General features: G+C 44.4%; 1 protein-coding gene across 1 annotated transcript; it reads right to left on the bottom strand.

The window, feature by feature from the left end:
* Positions 1–1818: 1818 nt before the first annotated feature.
* On the bottom strand, positions 1819–18851 carry LOC142312361 (uncharacterized). Its single transcript, XM_075351296.1, has 5 exons — positions 18397–18851; positions 18192–18315; positions 18011–18108; positions 17723–17813; positions 1819–4392 (listed from the first exon to the last, which is right to left on the bottom strand). Exons 1-5 carry the CDS (start codon positions 18649–18651, stop codon positions 2960–2962), a joined length of 2001 nt encoding a protein of 666 aa, XP_075207411.1. The 5' UTR covers positions 18652–18851; the 3' UTR covers positions 1819–2959.
* Between the last annotated feature and the right edge of the window lie 1368 nt (positions 18852–20219).

The following is a 20219-nucleotide window of genomic DNA, read 5'->3' as shown; positions in this document are numbered from 1 at the left end:
AGGAATCTTGAATAGTGATCTACTATGGTGAGTGCATAGGTGTACCCATTCCTGCTTGGTGTGAGCTTGACGTGGTCTAAGGCAACGAGTTCTAGAGGCTGGGTAGTTACTATTGGTTGCAATGGCGCTCGCTGACTGGTGCTATCTTTTCTCCTGAATGTACATGGACCACAGTTCCTGCACCAAGCTTCTATGGTATCTCTCATCCCAGTCCAATAAAAGCGACTTCTCAGCAACATTTCCAACTTCTTCCAACCAAAGTGCCCAGCTCTATCATGATAGGCCTCCAACACCACTGGTGCATATGCTGTGGGTATTACTATCTGGCATATTCTCTCATGCGTTTTTGGATTAATGAGACTTCTGCACAACTTGCCTCCATGGAAACACAGACGACTTCTTTCTTTCCACAATTTCTTAGCTTCTTCTGGAGCATCTGGTTCAAGGTGTGAATCAGCCTCGGATATCAATGCCTTTATCAATCTGATTGCAGGGTCATTATCTTGGGCTTCTTGCCAACCATGGTGGGGCAATGGGTTGAAGGTCGCCTCTTGCTGATCACTATAATATCGGGGTTTCACTCTATCAGTAGGGCGATGGAAAGCAGGTATCTCAATCTCCTCCAGGTCATCTTCATGCCTCCCATCATCACACAACTGGGGCATCCTGGACAACGCATCAGCGTTAGCGTTCTTGCGACCAGCCCTGTACTTTATAGTGAAATCGTAATTTGCCAGTCGTGCTACCCACCGCTGCTCCAAAGCTCCAAGCTTCGCCGTGTCCAGGTGTGTCAACGGGTTATTGTCTGTATATACGGTGAATTTTGCAGAAGCCAGGTAATGCTTAAACTTCTCTGTCACTGCCCAAACAAGTGCTAAGAACTCCAGCTTGAAAGAACTATAGTTCTCAGGATTTCTTTCTGTTGGACGGAGTTTCCTGCTGGCGTATGCAATCACCTTTTCCTTGCCATCCTGTTCGTGACGCCAAAAATCAATGTGTGACGCCCTAGCAGCAGTCGGACTGCTCGGCAGACACTTTGATGAAAAACAAAAAGGTTTTTTACGGGGGAGAATATTTGTGACGCCACCTGCGGTGTGCGGTAATAAGGAATACCGCCGCTGCTGTATGGGAGTGCCGGGGCTGATGGTGTTGGGGCAGCCTGGTGGTGATTCCCTCCGCAGGTAGGGGCCCCGGGACTCAGGGTAGGGAATAGGTAGGAACAGCCTATATTGATATAGGGCCGGCAGGGCGCTGGGGAGCCAGGGTACTCACTCAGGTGTGATGACGCATTCAGTGGACACAGACTCTGAGGTAAACAAAGTCTCTTGGTACTGCTGCACTCGGTGACTGCACGTGCGGTGGTCTCTTTCAGTGATTCTGTGGTGGACTGGAGCCTTCCTCCATACACTGTATACTGTGTGTGTCCCTGGCCCCGTTGGCTTGAAACCTTCGGGTCCCGTCCCTCTTTTTAATTGGGACCTGCTCTTAGCAGCTGGCACGTGGGATTTTCTGTGACTGCTCTGTGTGGGAAGTCCTATCCCTCCGCTGTGCTGACGCCGCTAATCTCTGAGCCGTCAAGTACAGGCCACTGTCTGCGACCCAGCCAGGCTCTCCTCAGGGAGCTCTTAATCCCCAGGTCCTCTCTCTTTTTCAGTTACTACCAACTGTCTAACTGACTCCTCCCACCAGCCTGTCTGACTCATAGGTGGGCGGTTCCTTTCCCAGCTGGAACCACGCCCCTGGTGTGCCTGACAAGTGTAGTGTTTGGGTGACTAGGATTTGTGCTGTTAGTACAGAATCACTGTTGCGGACCCCGGAACCAAGGAGGGTGGGCCCTGCACCAAGGATAGAGAATAGTGCAGTTCCCTGTGACACCCTGGACTAGTCCAGGGGCGTCACACATATATGCCATTTTATTCTGTTATCAGTTTCTTATGCATGGCCAAATCACAAAACCAATGCGCACCAAATTAGGCACATTGGTAAATAAGAGACACAGAAAGGTTAAAGAGATATTCACCAAAAAAGCACAACACAATATCAAATATTAATTTATAAAGAAATGATTGAACTGTTCGGCCTCAAATTAGCATCGTAGGCAAATCAGGCGCTTTTGACATTTTTAAATTAGATTTATAGAGCCAATCGTTCGAGATATTTGCAAAAAGAAAGAGCAACGTAAAAGCAAATATAAATTCACAGGAAAATGTTGGGCCCAAATTTGCCGCATAGGTAAATCAGACACTCCGGGAAGTTTTAGACTGGATACCGGCTCGCTAAGCTCTTCTGTTCTCAACATACTTGCAAAAAATTGAAAAAAAGCAAATCTTTAAATTTGTTCTGGACACCACTACAACGAAAAAAATTCTGCCCATGTTGGACCAGACATTGATCAGGGTTTGACCAGAGTGTGGTCTGAGTATAATCAATTTTTCTCATACAAAAAGAAAAAAAAGGAAAAAAAAAAACCCAAAATTTTCATATTTTTTATCAAAATTTCTATATATTTTCAAAAGTAAAATGCAAATTATGTTGACTAAAATGTTCCACTAATATGATGTATAATGAGACACGAAAAATCAATTTCATAATCATTCAGATGTGTTGACACGTTGCAGAGTTATTACCACCATAAAGTGACACTGGTAAAATTGTAAAATTTGGCCAAGTCTGGAAGGTGAAATCAGGCTGGGGGGTGAATCTCAGATCCTTAATGTAATTCTTACTTTTATTTCTATACAAACTATATATCAACTCTCCCTCGACGATACAGGTTTCTTTATTTTAATTTATTGTTCTAAATTGCTTTCCCTTTTAGACTTGTAACTTAATTTTGACTATAACTTTTAATGTAATATTTCTTGTACAATTAATAACATAATTTTATAAAATATGAAATGGCTACTTTATATTTTCTTAAACAGAGAAATTACATAAACTTCTTTGTTTAAACATTTTCCTATTCTAAATGTGAAAATCGCTCTTCTGTGTGTATTGTTTGATTCATATCAAGAGTTGATTTACAGCAACAATAATCCCCACATTCTGGGCATGAAAATGGATTATACCCTGTATGAGTTCTCAAATGTACCTTAAGATTTGATTTCTTATTAAAACATTTCCCACATTCTGAACAAGAATATGGCCACTCCCCTGTGTGAATTATCATATGTGCAACAAGAGCTGCTTTGTAGGTAAAATTTTTCCCACATTCTGGACATGAAAATGGTTTCTCCCCTGTGTGAATTCTCTGATGTACAGTAAGATTTTCTTTCCTGTTAAAACATTTACCACATAATGAACATGAAAATGGCTTTTCCCCTGTGTGGATTATCTGATGTCTAACAAGCTCTGATTTAATGCTATAAGTATTTCCACATTCGTGACATGAAAATGGCTTCTCCCCTGTGTGCATGCTTTTATGTTTAACAAGTTCTCCTCTGTTAGTAAAACAATTTCCACATTCGTGACATGTAAATGGCTTCACCCCTGTGTGAATTCTTTGATGTGCAGTTAGATTTGATTTGTTGGTAAAACATTTCCCACATTCTGCACAAAAATATGGCTTCTCCCCTGTGTGAATTTTCTTATGTGTACCAAAATTTTGTTTGCTTTTAAAGCATTTCCCACATTCTGGGCATGAAAATGGCTTTTCCCCGGTGTGAATTCTCTGATGTACAGTAAAACTTGCTTTCCTGTTAAAACATTGCCCACATTCTGAACAAGAGAATGGCTTCTCCCCTGTATGGATTTTCTTATGTGCAACAAGAGATGTTTTGTAGGTAAAAGTCATACCACATTCTGGACATGAAAATGGCTTCTCCCCTGTGTGAATTTTATGATGCGCAGTAAGAGTTCCTTTCCTATTAAAACATTTTCCACATAATGAACATGAAAATGGCTTTTCCCCTGTGTGGATTGTCTGATGTTTAATAAGTTGTGATTTAATGCTAAAAGATTTTCCACATTCTAAACATGAAAATGGCTTCTCCCCTGTGTGAGTGCTTTTATGTTTAACAAGATCTCCTGTGGTATTAAAACATTTCTCACATTCTGAACATGGAAATGGCTTTTCCCCTGTGTGAATTCTATGATGTACAGTGAGACTTGATTTATGGGTAAAACATTTTCCACATTCTGAACATGAAAATGTTTTTTCCCCCGTATGAGATTTTTGATGTTCAGCATCCCTTTTATTTTCATTTTGATTAACATTCTGTAATGAATCTGAAGATAGGTCCTGTTGATAAGGAATAAATGATAGATTTTTCTTGTGAAGGACTGATGGTATATCTGGAATGATGTCATGATCTTCATATATATATGACGTGATATCATTATCAGCTGCTTCAACATTAGTAAATGTGAGATATCCCTCTGATGCACAGTCATCTGCCAAGAACAAAAAAATACATTTTTTTTAGAGTGCTGCATTTTTAAACAAATTAATTTTAATACAATTTACTAGTTGAAGAAGACAGTAATACAAACTGCAGAGATCAATGCAAGGACTAAGAGACATTTTCCACTTGAACGCAGCTTTTGCAGTAAAAGGAATTTTTTTTAAAAATGTACGCATAATTGGTATTGACATGGCTAGGACAACCCGAGTTACATAAGGGTCACATTATTTATTCTGTACAGTAAATACCGTAAAAAAAAAATAAATTATATATCAATTATCACAAACTCCGCAAATAGTCACCGTAGCAAACTTACAAATCAAAAAATTCCCAATTAAGTGCAAGCAATAGACACCGAATAAAGCAGTAGTGACCAAAACAGCAATATTTACCATACTTTTCAGACTATAAGACGCATTTTCCCCCCCAAATGTTGGGGGAATGTGGGGGGTGTGTCTTATAGTCTGAATGTAGGGCTGCGGGGAATGAGGGTGGAGCGGGTCATCAGGGGCACAAGCAGGCTGCAGCAGCGCCTGCCGTGGCCACGTGGGCCCGCTCATTTCATATGCACGCCCATCTCTCTTAGCGCTGAAGCCGGCGCTGACAGGTGGGCGGGATGATGGGCGGGGGATGAGCGCTTACTAATCAGCCGGCCACATGATCACCCCTGGCAACTACAGCCTGGAATGATCATGTGCGGCTATATTCACTGCCCCCCGTGCATCATCATCAGCGCGGGGGGCAGTGAATCAGTATACTCACCATTCCCCTGCAACACCGCGATCTCCTCCTGTCTGTGCCGGCCGCGGCTGTGTGGAGACAAGCAGTGCTCACAGCGATGACGTCATCTCTGTGAGCACGTGTCCACACACAGCCGCGCCGTCACAGACAGGAGGATATCGCAATGCTTCAGGGATCGTGGCCGGCTCCACACAGCACTGCCGGCACAGACAGGAGGACAAGCGATGCTGCGTGGAGCGAGGAAAGGTGAGTATAAACGTTTATTTTTATTTATTTTGTGTGCCACAGGATATATATATATATATATACATACACACACAAACACACACACACGGCAGGAGGATCAATACCAGGATGGGATACCTTAGTAGAGAATTTGGGGACATTACCCCCATAATAGTTTCAGCAGCAGATCCTCACCCCATAACAGTGTGTCATGACCACATTTTTTGCATAAAATTTTATTTTCCTATTTTCCTTCTCTAAAACCAGGGTGCCTCTTATGGTCCGGTGCGTCTTACAGTCCGAAAAATACGATAAAAAAAATACCAAATTTTATTGAAGAAATGTTAAAAACAATTTCTTCTGTGATGATAATGATAATGATAATCGGCTTAAACACATAGCATTAATTGTCTGTGATCTAAAACAATTCATGCAGTTTATTGTTAAATACAAACTATAGACAGAAATATTCCCTATTAGCAGCAGATAGACAGGTACCTAAAGTGCAAAGTGCGAACACCGACCATTAGTACTATCAGACGGATAGCGTTTACACAGAATCAAATTAAGCCATGCAATATCCTAGTGCCCTGGTATGATATTAGCAAATACCTTGTGCAACCAAGGCATACACAATCAGCATAACAGATAAGTAGAGTGAATAAGCAGTATATAGAAAGTATATGAAAAAGTCCGCTACCTTGGTATATGGTCTGGTGGTCCTGCTTGCTGCAAACCCCGATGCGCGTTTCGTGCGTTAAGTCTTCCTCAGGGGCGCTCCTTCCCCGAGGAAGACTAAACACACAAAACGTGCATCGGGGTTTGAAGCAAGCTGGACCACTAGACCATATACCATTTTCATTTTAGGTGTCTTTTTAGTGTACGAGTATGGTCGGCCACAGATATTTGCACGCCCAAAAATATAGACATCACCAGAACATATACCAAATGTGGTCCAAAGTGTCTCCATCTACCTTATAATATTGAATGAGGTTTCGTCTGAAGCACATTTTTACTACTGCGCTATGGTGTGGGCTTGGCTGCCACTCCAGGGTCCAACCTTCTACCTCTATAGTGGCGCATCTTGGATCCCGCTTCCCGTCCGGCCCTTCTTGCTCCCGCATAAGCAGCCACGTCTGACGTCACAACAACCATTCCCAAGTCCCACTCCAGACTCCCACTCCACATAGTGAAGAAGAGTGTCACTGCCACACAAAGTGTTTTGAGAGTGCCAGTAAGTCTTACCATAAGACACACTGACACTGCACCAGCATTTGTGAATGTAAGTTAAGGTTACTAATAGAGCTGAGCGAACCTCAGGCTCGAGGCTCGGGTTTGGAAAAAGACGAGAAAATCAGACAGATATCGTGCTCAGCTTACCTGATTACCTGCATCCTGTGCGCTGCAGGAAGTAGGGTTTTTTTCAGGTCATATTTGGCTTACATTCAGCATTGCAAGATGTTTTGTTCATGGAGAATTGATAAAAAAAAAAAATAACAAACACTGCCCATATAGCTCCGGAAGTGTATTGCTTTTGGCCCATAGCCAAACACTTCTGGAGGTATGCAAGCTGTATTTGATTTTTTTTTTTTATTCACAGTGAACAACACATTTTCCAACGCTAATTGTAAGCCAAATTTGACCTGAAAAAACACTTCCCACATCGCACTGGATGCAGGTAATCACACACGCACAAGCCAAGCGCGATACTCAGCTGACTGATTTTCTCGTCTTTTCCCGAACCCTGAGCCTGAGGTTTGCTCATCTGTAGTTACTAATCCTAAAGCTGGCCATCATACACCTTCAAGGTAAATGAAAACATAAATGCGTGATTGTTGTTCATGGAAAAAAAAAATAAGACCTCCCCCAAAAATAATCCCTAGCCCTTTTTTGGAAATGAAAATATATGACCCTGTCCCGACCCACATATTCCCACTCCTGTTGCACCGGTCAGTCAAATAGCAATGCATTTCTATAACTTTACTTGCAAATAGTACTGTAATAAAACATCCAATCTCAGAACAAAAGGTATGCTTATATTCAGCATCCTAGCGCCAGTACAGCACTGGATTAACTTTATATATAAAAATCCTGCTGGTTGGTCCTCTTTAAGTTAATATTAAGAGGTGGATGAGTGACAGGTGTAGGCCTAGTGCTCTGAGACCATTGCCACTACAGGCAACACTCAACAAGGAGACCCAAATAAGAGTCTCCATTTCCAAAAAATTTGGCGTGTCATGACTCAGGAAAAAGCAAAGAGGAGGAATATTAGGTGCTTGATACATACAAAAAGCCAAATTGTAAAAGTAATAGTGATGGACACACTTTGATTGTTGCGCCACCAAGACACTTGCTAGTAACATCAGCAGCAGTAGTAACAGCAGCCACAGAAGGCACAACAAAGGTGTCACAGACTGCAATAACGTGAGATCAATGCAGCACACTGACAACTACACCATCGCCCAGTCTTCATAGTTTGCGACTGGTGTGGAAAAGTCATTGGAGATCCATTACTTGTTCATCTTGATGAAAGTTAAGCAGTGTACACTTTCAGGGGACAGATGGATGTCCTAATCTGTCAGGACACCACCAGCAGTGCTGAAGACATGTTCCGAGAGAACGCTAGCTGCCGGGCAGGACAAAACCTCCAAGGCGTGAGTGGCAAGCTCAGGCCAGGCTTCCATTTTTAAAGACCAATATGCAAAATATGCAGTCCCCCCTCTCGATGGCATTGATATTGAGCTCTAGATACTCCTGCACCATCCTCTCCAGTCATTGACTGTGCGGCAGACTTGTAATCTGTTCTGCTAGTGCACAGGATGAACTAACAAAATGTGTGCCACACATCACAGAATTTGCTGCTGCCACTTCAACTGCTGCTAAGGTTTCTGCGGTGATGACAACTCTACATTACTGGGGTTGGAACCCTAGAACAGCGATGCACACTGTGTGCCTCATTGATGTCGGAACCACATTAAGCGTGTGTACAAGCTTGTTTCAATAGTCCAGCAAGTGCGCGTCTCTTTCTAGGGGGAGAGAAGCATCTGGCAAAATTTACTCTTGTACCGTGGATCAAACAGTGGCAACTCAGTAGTCAGCACTATTTCTAATCATAACAATTCGGAAATCTTGTTGCAGATAGTGCAGCAAAAAGGTGCTCATGTGTGGACAGCTTCCATTGGTGGCAGGGTAACACTCAAGCTTGCTTCCTCTGTCCCCTACCACCAACCACAAACAACAAAAAAGGGATTAATATCTTCTTCATCTCATGACCGTGGCGCTCCCATCCCCTCTTCCTGCATCACTTGTTCCTCAGCTCCTGCTCCTTCACTAACAGTTTGTCTGGTACCATGAGCCTGCCTCGATGGCTGTACAACACCCTCCCATGTCACCTGTCTGTGCAACGACAGTCCAGACCCTTAGAGGTATTGGTATCTTTTCCGCATCCTCCTCTGCATCCTCCTCTTCCCGCAGACTATTCAATGTGTGTCCAGCATGTAGATGTTCGGAATAGTGATGATGATGATAGCTTCATCAGCGTTAACCATCTTAGTAGCCATTTTGAAACTCTGCAGAAGGGTGCAGAAGTCCTTCATCTGTGCACTCTCCTGAAGCGAGATTTTCCCCACGACCAGACTGTGTTGTCCCAGGCTATGTGTCATGACATACTACACCAGGGCTTGCTGCTGCCACAGTCGTTGCATCATGCAGAGTGTAATTCCACCATGTCGGCACATTGCATAGGAATTGGTTAAACGGTAGGCCAAAAGATCTCTGTAGTGATGCAAGTCGATTAGCCTTGGGGTGTGAAAGGCGGATGTCAGCCTAGAAATTGCTGTACAGCCGGGTTGAGGACATGAGCCATGGAATACACTTGTTTGAGGTTTCCCCGGCTTGGGCCGCCACTATGTTTCCACAGTTATCGCACACTGCCTTCCCTGGCTCTAGGTTCAGTGGAGTCAGCCATTGCTGAAACTTGGCCTGGCAACTGGCTCCATTCTTAATGGCCGATATGTAACACAGAAGTGTGAAACTGGTAGTCCGTATTGCTACTTGTAGTGCCATGTTTTAGTATATTATTCACAGGGTCAGGTTCCTGGATGGCTCAAGAGATGGGTGGGACTGGCCATCCACATACCCTACCCATGGGTGTATCTAATGTGTCACATGATACAGGTAAAATGGAGTCTATGTGTGTTTGACAGGTGGAGAGTCTGCAGCAAGTATGGCAAGTGCTGGGATGTGGGAAGGAGCCCCAGGGAGAAGTCCTGTGAAAACACTGGCAGGAGTCAGTGCTTGGAGGCTACCATACCTCTGGTGGAGGCGTTCCGTGAACTTTAAGAACCAGAGATACGGGTGTCTGAGGAGCCGCCTGTGGGAGAAGAAAAGAGGCAGCTGGACTTGGGATAGAGGTTATTAATCCTCTCTGAAGGGACCTCCTGAGAGAGAGAAGGTTCGCTTCATTTGACTGGGGTCATGGATAGAAATCCGTGAGTGCGATTCTGTAAGTCAGTATAGGCTCATGTTATGTTTCTGAGGAGCAGTTTGTGTGTTGTGTGAAGAAAGAGTTAACTTTAGTTGGATAGAAATTCACAAAAATTCTCGCTGCTCGCAAGAAAACACAAACAGACCCAGCTACGTTTCAGATGCTGAGAAGAATGAAGTTATGTCTTCCCAAGGACAGAGATAAGACTTGCGCCTAGCCAAAGACAATGAAAGTTTTGTTTTTTGCTGAGAAGTTAAATCCACGCTTATGATGAGAATCGAAACTAATGATTATGCATACGACATAGCTACGCCCAAATTAGCTTGATAAACCCTGTATGTGTGAAAATAAACTAGTTGTTCCGAGCGCACACTCGAGCCTTATGTGCAGATATCGTTGTCTGTATCTCATTAAGGCTGAGAGGAGCCGGGAGGGTGACCGGGACCCCCTCCACATTTGGACATCACTGGCAACAGTTGTGACCCATAGGTCAACCTAACATTTCTGGCGCCCGAGGACGAGGGGACCAGACGTGGGGACCAAAAACACCTGGCCAGGTAAGAGTTGAACCTTCTTCTGCTCTTTTGCTCTCCATCTCTGTCCTCCTCTTTCCTCACTGCTGCAAGAGGGACACTGTGAGTAGAAACTGGGTAATTGGCGGCTCACTACTGAACTCTGATAACTCTTGCCAGTAGATGTTTTTTCTGTGCTTTTGTCCTTGTCGACTGCCATAGATAGTGAGTGTTGCTAAGGGAATAGTGTGTCTGTCTGTGTTTGTCCTGTCTAATGGAAGTGATATTCACTGCCCTAGTGTTAGCTGGAATAGCCCTATTTGCCATTTTTCTTGGATATAGAGTACAGTTAGGTCCAGAAATATTTGGACAGTGACACAATTTTCGCGAGTTGGGCTCTGCATGCCACCACATTGGATTTGAAATGAAACCTCTACAACAGAATTCAAGTGCAGATTGTAACGTTTAATTTGAAGGTTTGAACAAAAATATCTGATAGAAATTGTAGGAATTGTACACATTTCTTTACAAACACTCCACATTTTAGGAGGTCAAAAGTAATTGGACAAATAAACCAAACCCAAACAAAATATTTTTATTTTCAATATTTTGTTGCGAATCCTTTGGAGGCAATCACTGCCTTAAGTCTGGAACCCATGGACATCACCAAACGCTGGGTTTCCTCCTTCTTAATGCTTTGCCAGGCCTTTACAGCCGCAGCCTTCAGGACTTGCTTGTTTGTGGGTCTTTCCGTCTTAAGTCTGGATTTGAGCAAGTGAAATGCATGCTCAATTGGGTTAAGATCTGGTGATTGACTCGGCCATTGCAGAATGTTCCACTTTTTTGCACTCATAAACTCCTGGGTAGCTTTGGCTGTATGCTTGGGGTCATTGTCCATCTGTACTATGAAGCGCCGTCCGATCAACTTTGCGGCATTTGGCTGAATCTGGGCTGAAAGTATATCCTGATACACTTCAGAATTCATCCGGCTACTCTTGTCTGCTGTTATGTCATCAATAAACATAAGTGACCCAGTGCCATTGAAAGCCATGCATGCCCATGCCATCACGTTGCCTCCACCATGTTTTACTGAGGATGTGGTGTGCCTTGGATCATGTGCCGTTCCCTTTCTTCTCCAAACTTTTTTCTTCCCATCATTCTGGTACAGGTTGATCTTTGTCTCATCTGTCCATAGAATACTTTTCCAGAACTGAGCTGGCTTCATGAGGTGTTTTTCAGCAAATTTAACTCTGGCCAGTCTATTTTTGGAATTGATGAATGGTTTGCATCTAGATGTGAACCCTTTGTATTTACTTTCATGGAGTCTTCTCTTTACTGTTGACTTAGAGACAGATACACCTACTTCACTGAGAGTGTTCTGGACTTCAGTTGATGTTGTGAACGGGTTCTTCTTCACCAAAGAAAGTATGCGGCGATCATCCACCAGTGTTGTCATCCGTGGACGCCCAGGCCTTTTTGAGTTCCCAAGCTCACCAGTCAATTCCTTTTTTCTCAGAATGTACCCGACTGTTGATTTTGCTACTCCAAGCATGTCTGCTATCTCTCTGATGGATTTTTTCTTTTTTTCAGCCTCAGGATGTTCTGCTTCACCTCAATTGAGAGTTCCTTAGACCGCATGTTGTCTGGTCACAGCAACAGCTTCCAAATGCAAAACTACACACCTGTAATCAACCCCAGACCTTTTAACTACTTCATTGATTACAGGTTAACGAGGGAGACGCCTTCAGAGTTAATTGCAGCCCTTAGAGTCCCTTGTCCAATTACTTTTGGTCCCTTTAAAAAGAGGAGGCTATGCATTACAGAGCTATGATTCCTAAACCCTTTCTCCGATTTGGATGTGAAAACTCTCATATTGCAGCTGGGAGTGTGCACTTTCAGCCCATATTATATATATAATTGTATTTCTGAACATGTTTTTGTAAACAGCTAAAATAACAAAACTTGTGTCACTGTCCAAATATTTCTGGCCCTGACTGTATATCTCTACTACAGGAAGGGTAACCCAGCATCATTCTCCATACTCAGCCCCCTCTAAACAAAGTTAGGACACCACCTCAAGTAGGAATACAGAAAGGAGTCAGCCTCCGGGTACTTCCAAGATAGGTGAGGTTAGTCCAAGGGACATTTAAGGGTCTAAAAGTTGAAGAAAATAGACGGAGAATGGGTCAAGGAATATCAAAGGACAGAACTGGATGCACCCTGCCGCATCTCATTCCGTGCTACCATGGGAAAAGTATAGCTAGTCAGTCCAGGGACGTTTTTAAGACCTTTGGATTGAAGGGGAAGGATCAACTGGACCCCAACAAATGGAACAAGATAATAACCAGCCCGAGAGTCAGAAAGAAAAGACTGCCTGACTTGCGGCACTACGGGATAGGGATGCCAGAGGTCAATTTATACACGTCCCCCTTCAAATTGGAAACAAGGAAATAAGGGCTGTGGTGGACTTGGGAGCCTCACGCTCCGTACTCCCCAGGGACCTGGTACCTGAAGACTCCATCTCGCCCGAGTCTACTATAGTATCTGGTTTTGATGGACAAGCCCAGATAATCCCAATACACGTGGACAAGGCTGCCACAAGGGATGCAGCATTCCCCTACTCTATATACTCAGGCTATGAGTAGTGTCCTTCAAGGCTGGCAGCCCCCTGACCACTGTGTTCTTCTCCAGTACGTGGATGACCTACTACTTTGCTGTCCAAGCGAAGAAGAATGTAAAACGGCTTCAATAAGTCTTACCTTCCTAGCAGAATCAGGATGCGAAGCGAGTAAGGACAAGTTACAATTCTGCAAGACAAAGGTCACCTTTTCTGGGTCATTGCCTCTCTGCAGGACAAAAACTTCTCAGCCCAGACAGACAAGAAGTCATCAGTAAAGCAAACGTCCCTAGGAACCTGAAGCAACTTAGAGGATTTTTAGGACTAATATCATTCTGCAGACAATGGATTCCTAATGCGTCACTACTCATGCAACCATTGTATGATTGCACCAAGAATGTTCCTTTCTTCCTTACAGAAGAAGCTCGACAAAGCTTCCAGCGCCTCAAGGAACAAGTGATTGCTGCTCCGACTTTGGCACTACCAAACTACGGTCTCACCGTTTACCTGTTCGTGGCAGAACTTCAAGGATTTGCCATGGGAGTACTCACCCAGAAGACGGAAAAACATCACATAATCGGGTACTACTCCTCTCAAATCGACAACGTCACCAAAGCAGCACCAACCTGTGTCCGAGCTGTCACAGCAGTTTCAAACATACTGCAGAAAGCACCTGAAAGCTCAGTTAATTTCCCGACCACCATCCTTACCAGCCATGATATCTATGCTGTTCTCAATCAAGTGCAGCTGAAACACCTCTCCATGGCAAGATAAGTCAGACTTCAATGTGCGCTATTGCTACCCCCAAACATCTCATGCGCTCGAATTACAAGTCTAAACCTTGCTGATCTTCTGATCTTCACAAGTTTGGAAGGGGGGACAGAGGAAGAGAGTGACAAACGTACCAGCGCACCATTTGACCATGATTGTCAGGAACTCATCGAACATGAGGCAAAGCCCCTGCACAATATTCAAACAACACCACTTGCAAATCCAGACTTTGAACATTTTGTGGATGCTAGTAGATATGCCGATGAAACAGGCAACTTTCACACCGGATTTGCGGTAGTAACCCTACATGAAGTCATAACCAAGAAACCACTACCTCCGCACATATCTGCCCAAGAAGCAGAACTTCTCGCCCTTATCTGGGCAGTTGAGTTTCTGGAAGAACGAACAGCGAACATCTACATGGACTCAGCTTATGCGCATGGCATTGTCCACGATTTTGGCACTATCTGGCAGACTAGAGAATTCCTCACAGCAGCAGGAAATCCCATCAGGCATGGAGCCTCAGTGAAGAAACTAATGGAAGTAGCCTTGAAACCAAAGCAGTTGGCAATCATAAAGGTTGCTGCCCACGCCAAGGCCCAAACACCTGAGGCTAGGGGAAATCGCTTGGCCGACCAAACAGCAAAACAAGCAGCCTAAAGCCTGCTTTACACGTTGCAATTTCGCATACGATATGGTATGCGATTTGCAACGCCCCCATCGTATGTGCGGCACGTTCAATTTGTTGAACGTGCCGCACAAACGATTAACCCCCGTCACACGTACTTTCCCGTCCATACGACCTCGCTGTGGGCGGCGAACGTCCACTTCCTGGAGTGGGAGGGACGTTCGGCGTCACATCGACGTCACGCGGCAGCCGGCCAATAGAAGCGGAGGGGCGGAGATGAGCGGGACATAAACATCCCGCCCACCTCCTTCCTTCCACATTGTTAGCCGGGAGCTGCAGGACGCAGGTATGATCTGTTCATCGTTCCCGGGGTGTCACACACTGCGATGTGTGCTACCTCGGGAACATTGAACAACCTGCCGTTCAATTTTAGAGAAAGGTACGATGTGTATGCGATGAACGGATTTTCGTTCAATCGCAATCACCTATCACACCCTGCAATGTACCTTACAATGCCGGATCTGCGTCACTTACGACGTGACCCCGCCGACACATTGTAAGATATATTGCAGCGTGTAAAGCGGGCTTTACTCCCTTTGAAGGAGACGGAAACAGTGTCAACGACGAAGGAAAAAACGCAGAACCTCTCTGAGACACAGGAAAACGCCTCTGAGCAAGAAAAAGCCGGATGGCGGGCCAAGGGGGCACAAAAAGTGGAGGGGATTTGGCGCCTAAACGGACTTTCCGTCCTGCCACGCAGTTGGTTCTCTGCCATTTTCCAAATACTCCACTATCCTACGCACGGTAGCACAAATTCAATCATGAACCAGATGCAACCTCGTTGGGTAGCCCCCGGGTTCAGACAATACGTCTCCCAGAGAATAAAAGCTTGTCACATCTGTCAACAGCATAATCCAGGCCAATTAACAAAAAACCCGCAAAGACACATGCCAAATATGTTTGCCCCATTCCAAAGAGTACAAATAGACTATATCCAACTACCAAGACATGGCATCTACGAATTTGTACTTGTCTGTGTAGACCTCTTCTCAGGATGGCCAGAGGCCTACCCTGTCAGCTCAGCGATGGCCAAAATCACAGCAAAAAAATTGGCCTGTGAGTTGGTGCCCCGGTTTGGACTCCCCGAAGTCATAGAGTCAGACCAAGGTACCCATTTTACTGGACAAATTTTCCAGAATACCTGTTCCCTGTTAGGCATTCAGTCAGCCTTACACACACCTTACCACCCACAGTCATCAGGGAAAATGGAAAGGTTAAATGGAACTCTAAAGCTCAAACTAGCCAAGGCAGTGGAGGAGACTGGTAGACCTTGGACAGAATGTCTCCCCATAGCTCTTTACTCTATAAGGACCAACCCGCAGGGAAAGCACAGGCTCTCACCTTTTGAAATACTTTTTGGAAGTGCACCCAGATTAGGATGCCATTTCCCCCAGGAATTACAACTGCAATGTGATAGCCTAACATCTTATGTTGTCTCCCTGCAGCAGAGACTAACTGAAACCCACCAAAGGGTCTATTCTTCTCTATCCGATCCTGATGCCGTTCCAGGAACCCACTCCCTAAAGCCTGGTGACCAGGTCTACCTGAAGAAGCACGTAAGAAAGACCCTCGAGCCACGATTCGAAGGACCTTTGACTGTCCAGCTGACCACACCGACCTCCATCAAACTAGAAGGGAGATCGACATGGGTCCATGCCAGTCACTGCAAGAAGGCCTAATACTGCTGATAAGTATTTCTATGTGTACTTCCTTTCTGGGGCCTTCTACACCACGGCAGAATTCATTTGAGACCCGTATGTGCCTGGCCGAGAAACCTGTGGTGAGCAGTCCGCAGGGTATTGTAGTCCCCTAGGCCAACTTCCCGGATGGTGTATGCTGAAAAACGTATCAGCCTTTATAGATATAGTACATAGACTTATACTACAACATCCTGCCATCTGGGATCTCCCGCCGCAAACCTACTGGATTTGTGGCTATAATGCCTACAAATGGCTACCAGTGGGAGTAAATGGCACTTGCACCCTAGCCCGTTTGACGCCTGCCACCTTCATTATCAATACTACTGATATACCGGCAGGAAAAATGCCTCTCCACCTACTGGTAAAGAGAGCGGCAGATAACAAAGACAGGCCTAGTGGCCGACCCCATGTAGTTCAAATGAGCCAGGTCAACAAATTTTTCAGTACCCTTTTTCTCTACCCTATGGTGATGCAGATGTATGATAAGTTGGTAGAAAGTACCGATTATCTTGACGATCAAATTTTTGAGGTTCTCCAAGCAGTAAATAGTACCATTGCCATACAAAGACAATTAATCATTGTAACCAACCAACATACTTTGGTACTGGATTACCTCACAGCGGCCCAAGGGGGGATATGCCAGATAATAGGTCCCAGCTGTTGTCACTACATAGACCCAAAGGGAATAGGAGGATGGTTAATGGGGATACTGCAATCAGTATTCCAAGTGCTACTCTGTCTATTAGTCGCCTAGGTAGTGTTTAAACTGTTAATGGCTTTATTTTCCTGCTGCTTGAAGAAATGCAAATACAGTGATTATTCAGCACCAATATGAAATTTCTAACATTTACTTTTCTTCTGCTCTTTCCTAGAATCACCTTGGCGTATTATGATGTGACTCTTGTCGGGAGGTATGCAGGCTCATTATCCGGAGGACGCATGTGGATTTGCAGACCTTCACATCCCCTAGCAACCCACGGCTTGGACAGCATTTGGTGACCAGCCTGCTATTCCAGCTTCTCGATAGGACCCAGTCCCATCACACACGCCAAAGGGGGGATATTGTGAGGAAAGAGTTAATTTTAGTTAGATAGAAATTCACAAAAATTCTCGCTGCTCACTAGAAAGCACAAACAGACCCAGCTATGTTTCAGATGCTGAGAAGAATCAAGTTATGTCTTCCCAAGGACAGAGATAAGACTTGCGCCTAGCCAAGGACAATGAAAGTTTTGTTTTCCTGTGTGCTACCTGGAATTATATTTTGGTCAAGACATGCTTGAATCTGAACGAGAGCCCAGAAGGATTCAAGCAGGGTTGAAAACCAAAGGTGGATTTACAAAATAATACAAATTAAAATTTAGATTTCTAAAAGCGAAACAGTAACAATGCAGTGACATGACAAGAATCTATATAACTAATCATATGCTAAATAGCTGCAAATCAAATTTATGTATGAGATAGCCAAAATGATTGTCTCTAAAATGAAGGTCATCTCACTTTTCTAGGTGATGGTGATATATGGAGCCTGAAAGTCAAAAGTTAAAAATATACTCGTTGGTTTATAGAGACCACTACTCACCAGCACTGTCATCTGTAGGAATCTCCTCTTTACTCCGCTCATCACCCCTCACATATGTCTCTGTAGTATTAATATGGGTCAGATCTTCACCCTGAAACAAATATTGTAAAAGTCACAGACAGATAGAGAAGTCCCATCTATGATCAGCTCTAATCCTGCCATCTCCACCGCTCTCATTACACAAGTATAACACATATAATACTGGAGGATAAAACAAGACTGAGCACAAGACCTTCACAGCCGTCTACACATCATAGGGAGATTTCATGGCACCTTCTCTCCATCTACCTGATGATCCTGAGGAACATCGGGATCTTCTTGTTTACAGTCCTGTGGGAGAAGAGGACTGGGACATCTCTCTGGTGTTGTCCTCTTACTGGATAGAACTGGAGGAGACACATACAGGGACTGAATTAATTCCTTACATACAGATAATTATAGGCAGTGTGTATTTAGCCCTCTCTATTACCTGGTGATGTGAGGGGCTGTGGATCCACCATCATGACGTCCTTGTACAGATCTTTGTGTCCTTCTAAATACTCCCACTCCTCCATTGAGAAATAGACGGTGACGTCCTGACACCTTATAGGAACCTGACACATACAATGATACCGTCACCCCCGATCCCTTCATAGCGTTACTGTATAATGTCCCAGCATTCCCAGCAGTGTCACCTCTCCAGTCAGCAGCTCAATCATCTTGTAGGTGAGTTCTAGGATCTTCTGGTCATTGATGTCCTCATGTATCGGGGGGTGAGGTGGAGGCCCCGTGATTGGGCTCAGGGGTCTTCCCCATCCCTCAGACACAGGGGCCTGAGAGCGTTCACTAGAGGTCTTCTTCACTACTGTGTAATCCTGGTTATGGAGAGACACAGTAATAAATCTCACTCCAGACATTTCCAGAGTCCTCACCTCTCCAGTTCTGTCCATCTGTTATTCCCATAGATAAGAATGATGTAATGTGACGTCATCAGAATCTCTCACCTCTCCAGTAAGCCGGAAGAGGATCTCTAGGGTGAGGTGTAATATCCTCTCCGCCATCTTGTCCCTGTCCATATCCATCCTTCACGGGGCAATCAGGAGAATTCTCTTATATAGAAGATCTCCACTGAGAGGATCCGATATTGTAGAGACCTGAATGGGGAGAAGATGACGATGCAACATCAAAAACAATCTGGTGAAATAATACAATTACTGGACTTTATATCCGACCACTGGCCACAGAAATGATGCTCACATGTAAGGCATGTGACTATTTTATAAGTATTTTTTTTAAAGGTTTGCTATTGTGCATGGATTTGAGGTTTCCAGATCTTTTCTTCTGATTCTTAAACTGCAATATCTTTAATTAGTCACAAAATTACTGTATAAAACTAACACTGAAAAAGACTTGGGTGTGTGTCAGCCAGTGTCAGGAAGCTGCTGCCAATAAAATAAAATAATGGGATGCGTTGAAAGAGGCATTGATGATTCTGACAAGAACAGAATTTTACTCCCATACAAGTCCCTAGTGCGGCCACACTTATATACTGTGTATAATTTTGGTCTCCAAGGTATAAGAAGGACAGAGCTAGACTACACCGGGTGCAGAGAAAAGCAAGGAAGGTTATTAAGGGAATGGGAGGACAGGTGAGCAAGTTTGGGGTTATTCATTAAGGCCGGTTTCACACATCCGGCTTTTTGCCGTTTTGCCGGATGCGGCGCTCTCCCGTACAGTTAATACAGTACAATGACAGCGCTGTAACTTCCGGGTCACATGCGCCGGTCACATGACAGCATGTGACCGGCGCTTGTTGCGCTGTCATTGTACTGTATTAACTGTACGGGAGAGCACCGCATCCGGCAAAACGGCAAAAACCCGGATGTGTGAAACCGGCCTAAGGCTAGACTTTAAAAGAGCAGTACATGCAAGATGAGCCAGGAATGTCACAGAATTGGAAGATGTCTCCAAGGAAGAGCAGTGCATGCAAGACGAGCGAGGAATCTCACAGAATTGGAAGATGTCTCCAAGGAAGAGCAGTGCATGCAAGACGAGCGAGGAATCTCACAGAATTGGAAGATGTCTCCAAGGAAGAGCAGTGCATGCAAGACGAGCGAGGAATCTCACAGAATTGGAAGATGTCTCCAAGGAAGAGCAGTGCATGCAAGACGAGCGAGGAATCTCACAGAGGTGGAAGATGTCTGCAAGGAAGGATGGATGAAAATCCCTCAAACAACAATTGAAAGACTTGGCTGCTTCAAAAAGTGTTTACAAGCTGTGATACTTGCCAAACGGGGTGCTACTAGGTACAAGGCACTAACCATGCAGGGTGCCCAAACTGTTGCATGGGCCCAACTCAGACACTGTGTTATCTGTGGTGTTACATAGGACTACAGGTGACATCTACTGCATTATTTGTACCCAGAGATATCAGTATTATCTGTGGTGTTACATAATGGCGACACAAAGCAGATAAAAAAGTTCAGAATTTTTTTTTTTTTTTTTGAAGCACTACAGA

The sequence above is a fragment of the Anomaloglossus baeobatrachus genome, chromosome 5 (genome assembly GCF_048569485.1).
Source record: "Anomaloglossus baeobatrachus isolate aAnoBae1 chromosome 5, aAnoBae1.hap1, whole genome shotgun sequence".
Taxonomy (NCBI): Eukaryota; Metazoa; Chordata; class Amphibia; order Anura; family Aromobatidae; genus Anomaloglossus; species Anomaloglossus baeobatrachus.
Note: the sequence above shows the minus strand (reverse complement) of the source record. Positions and strands in the feature narration are given on the sequence as shown.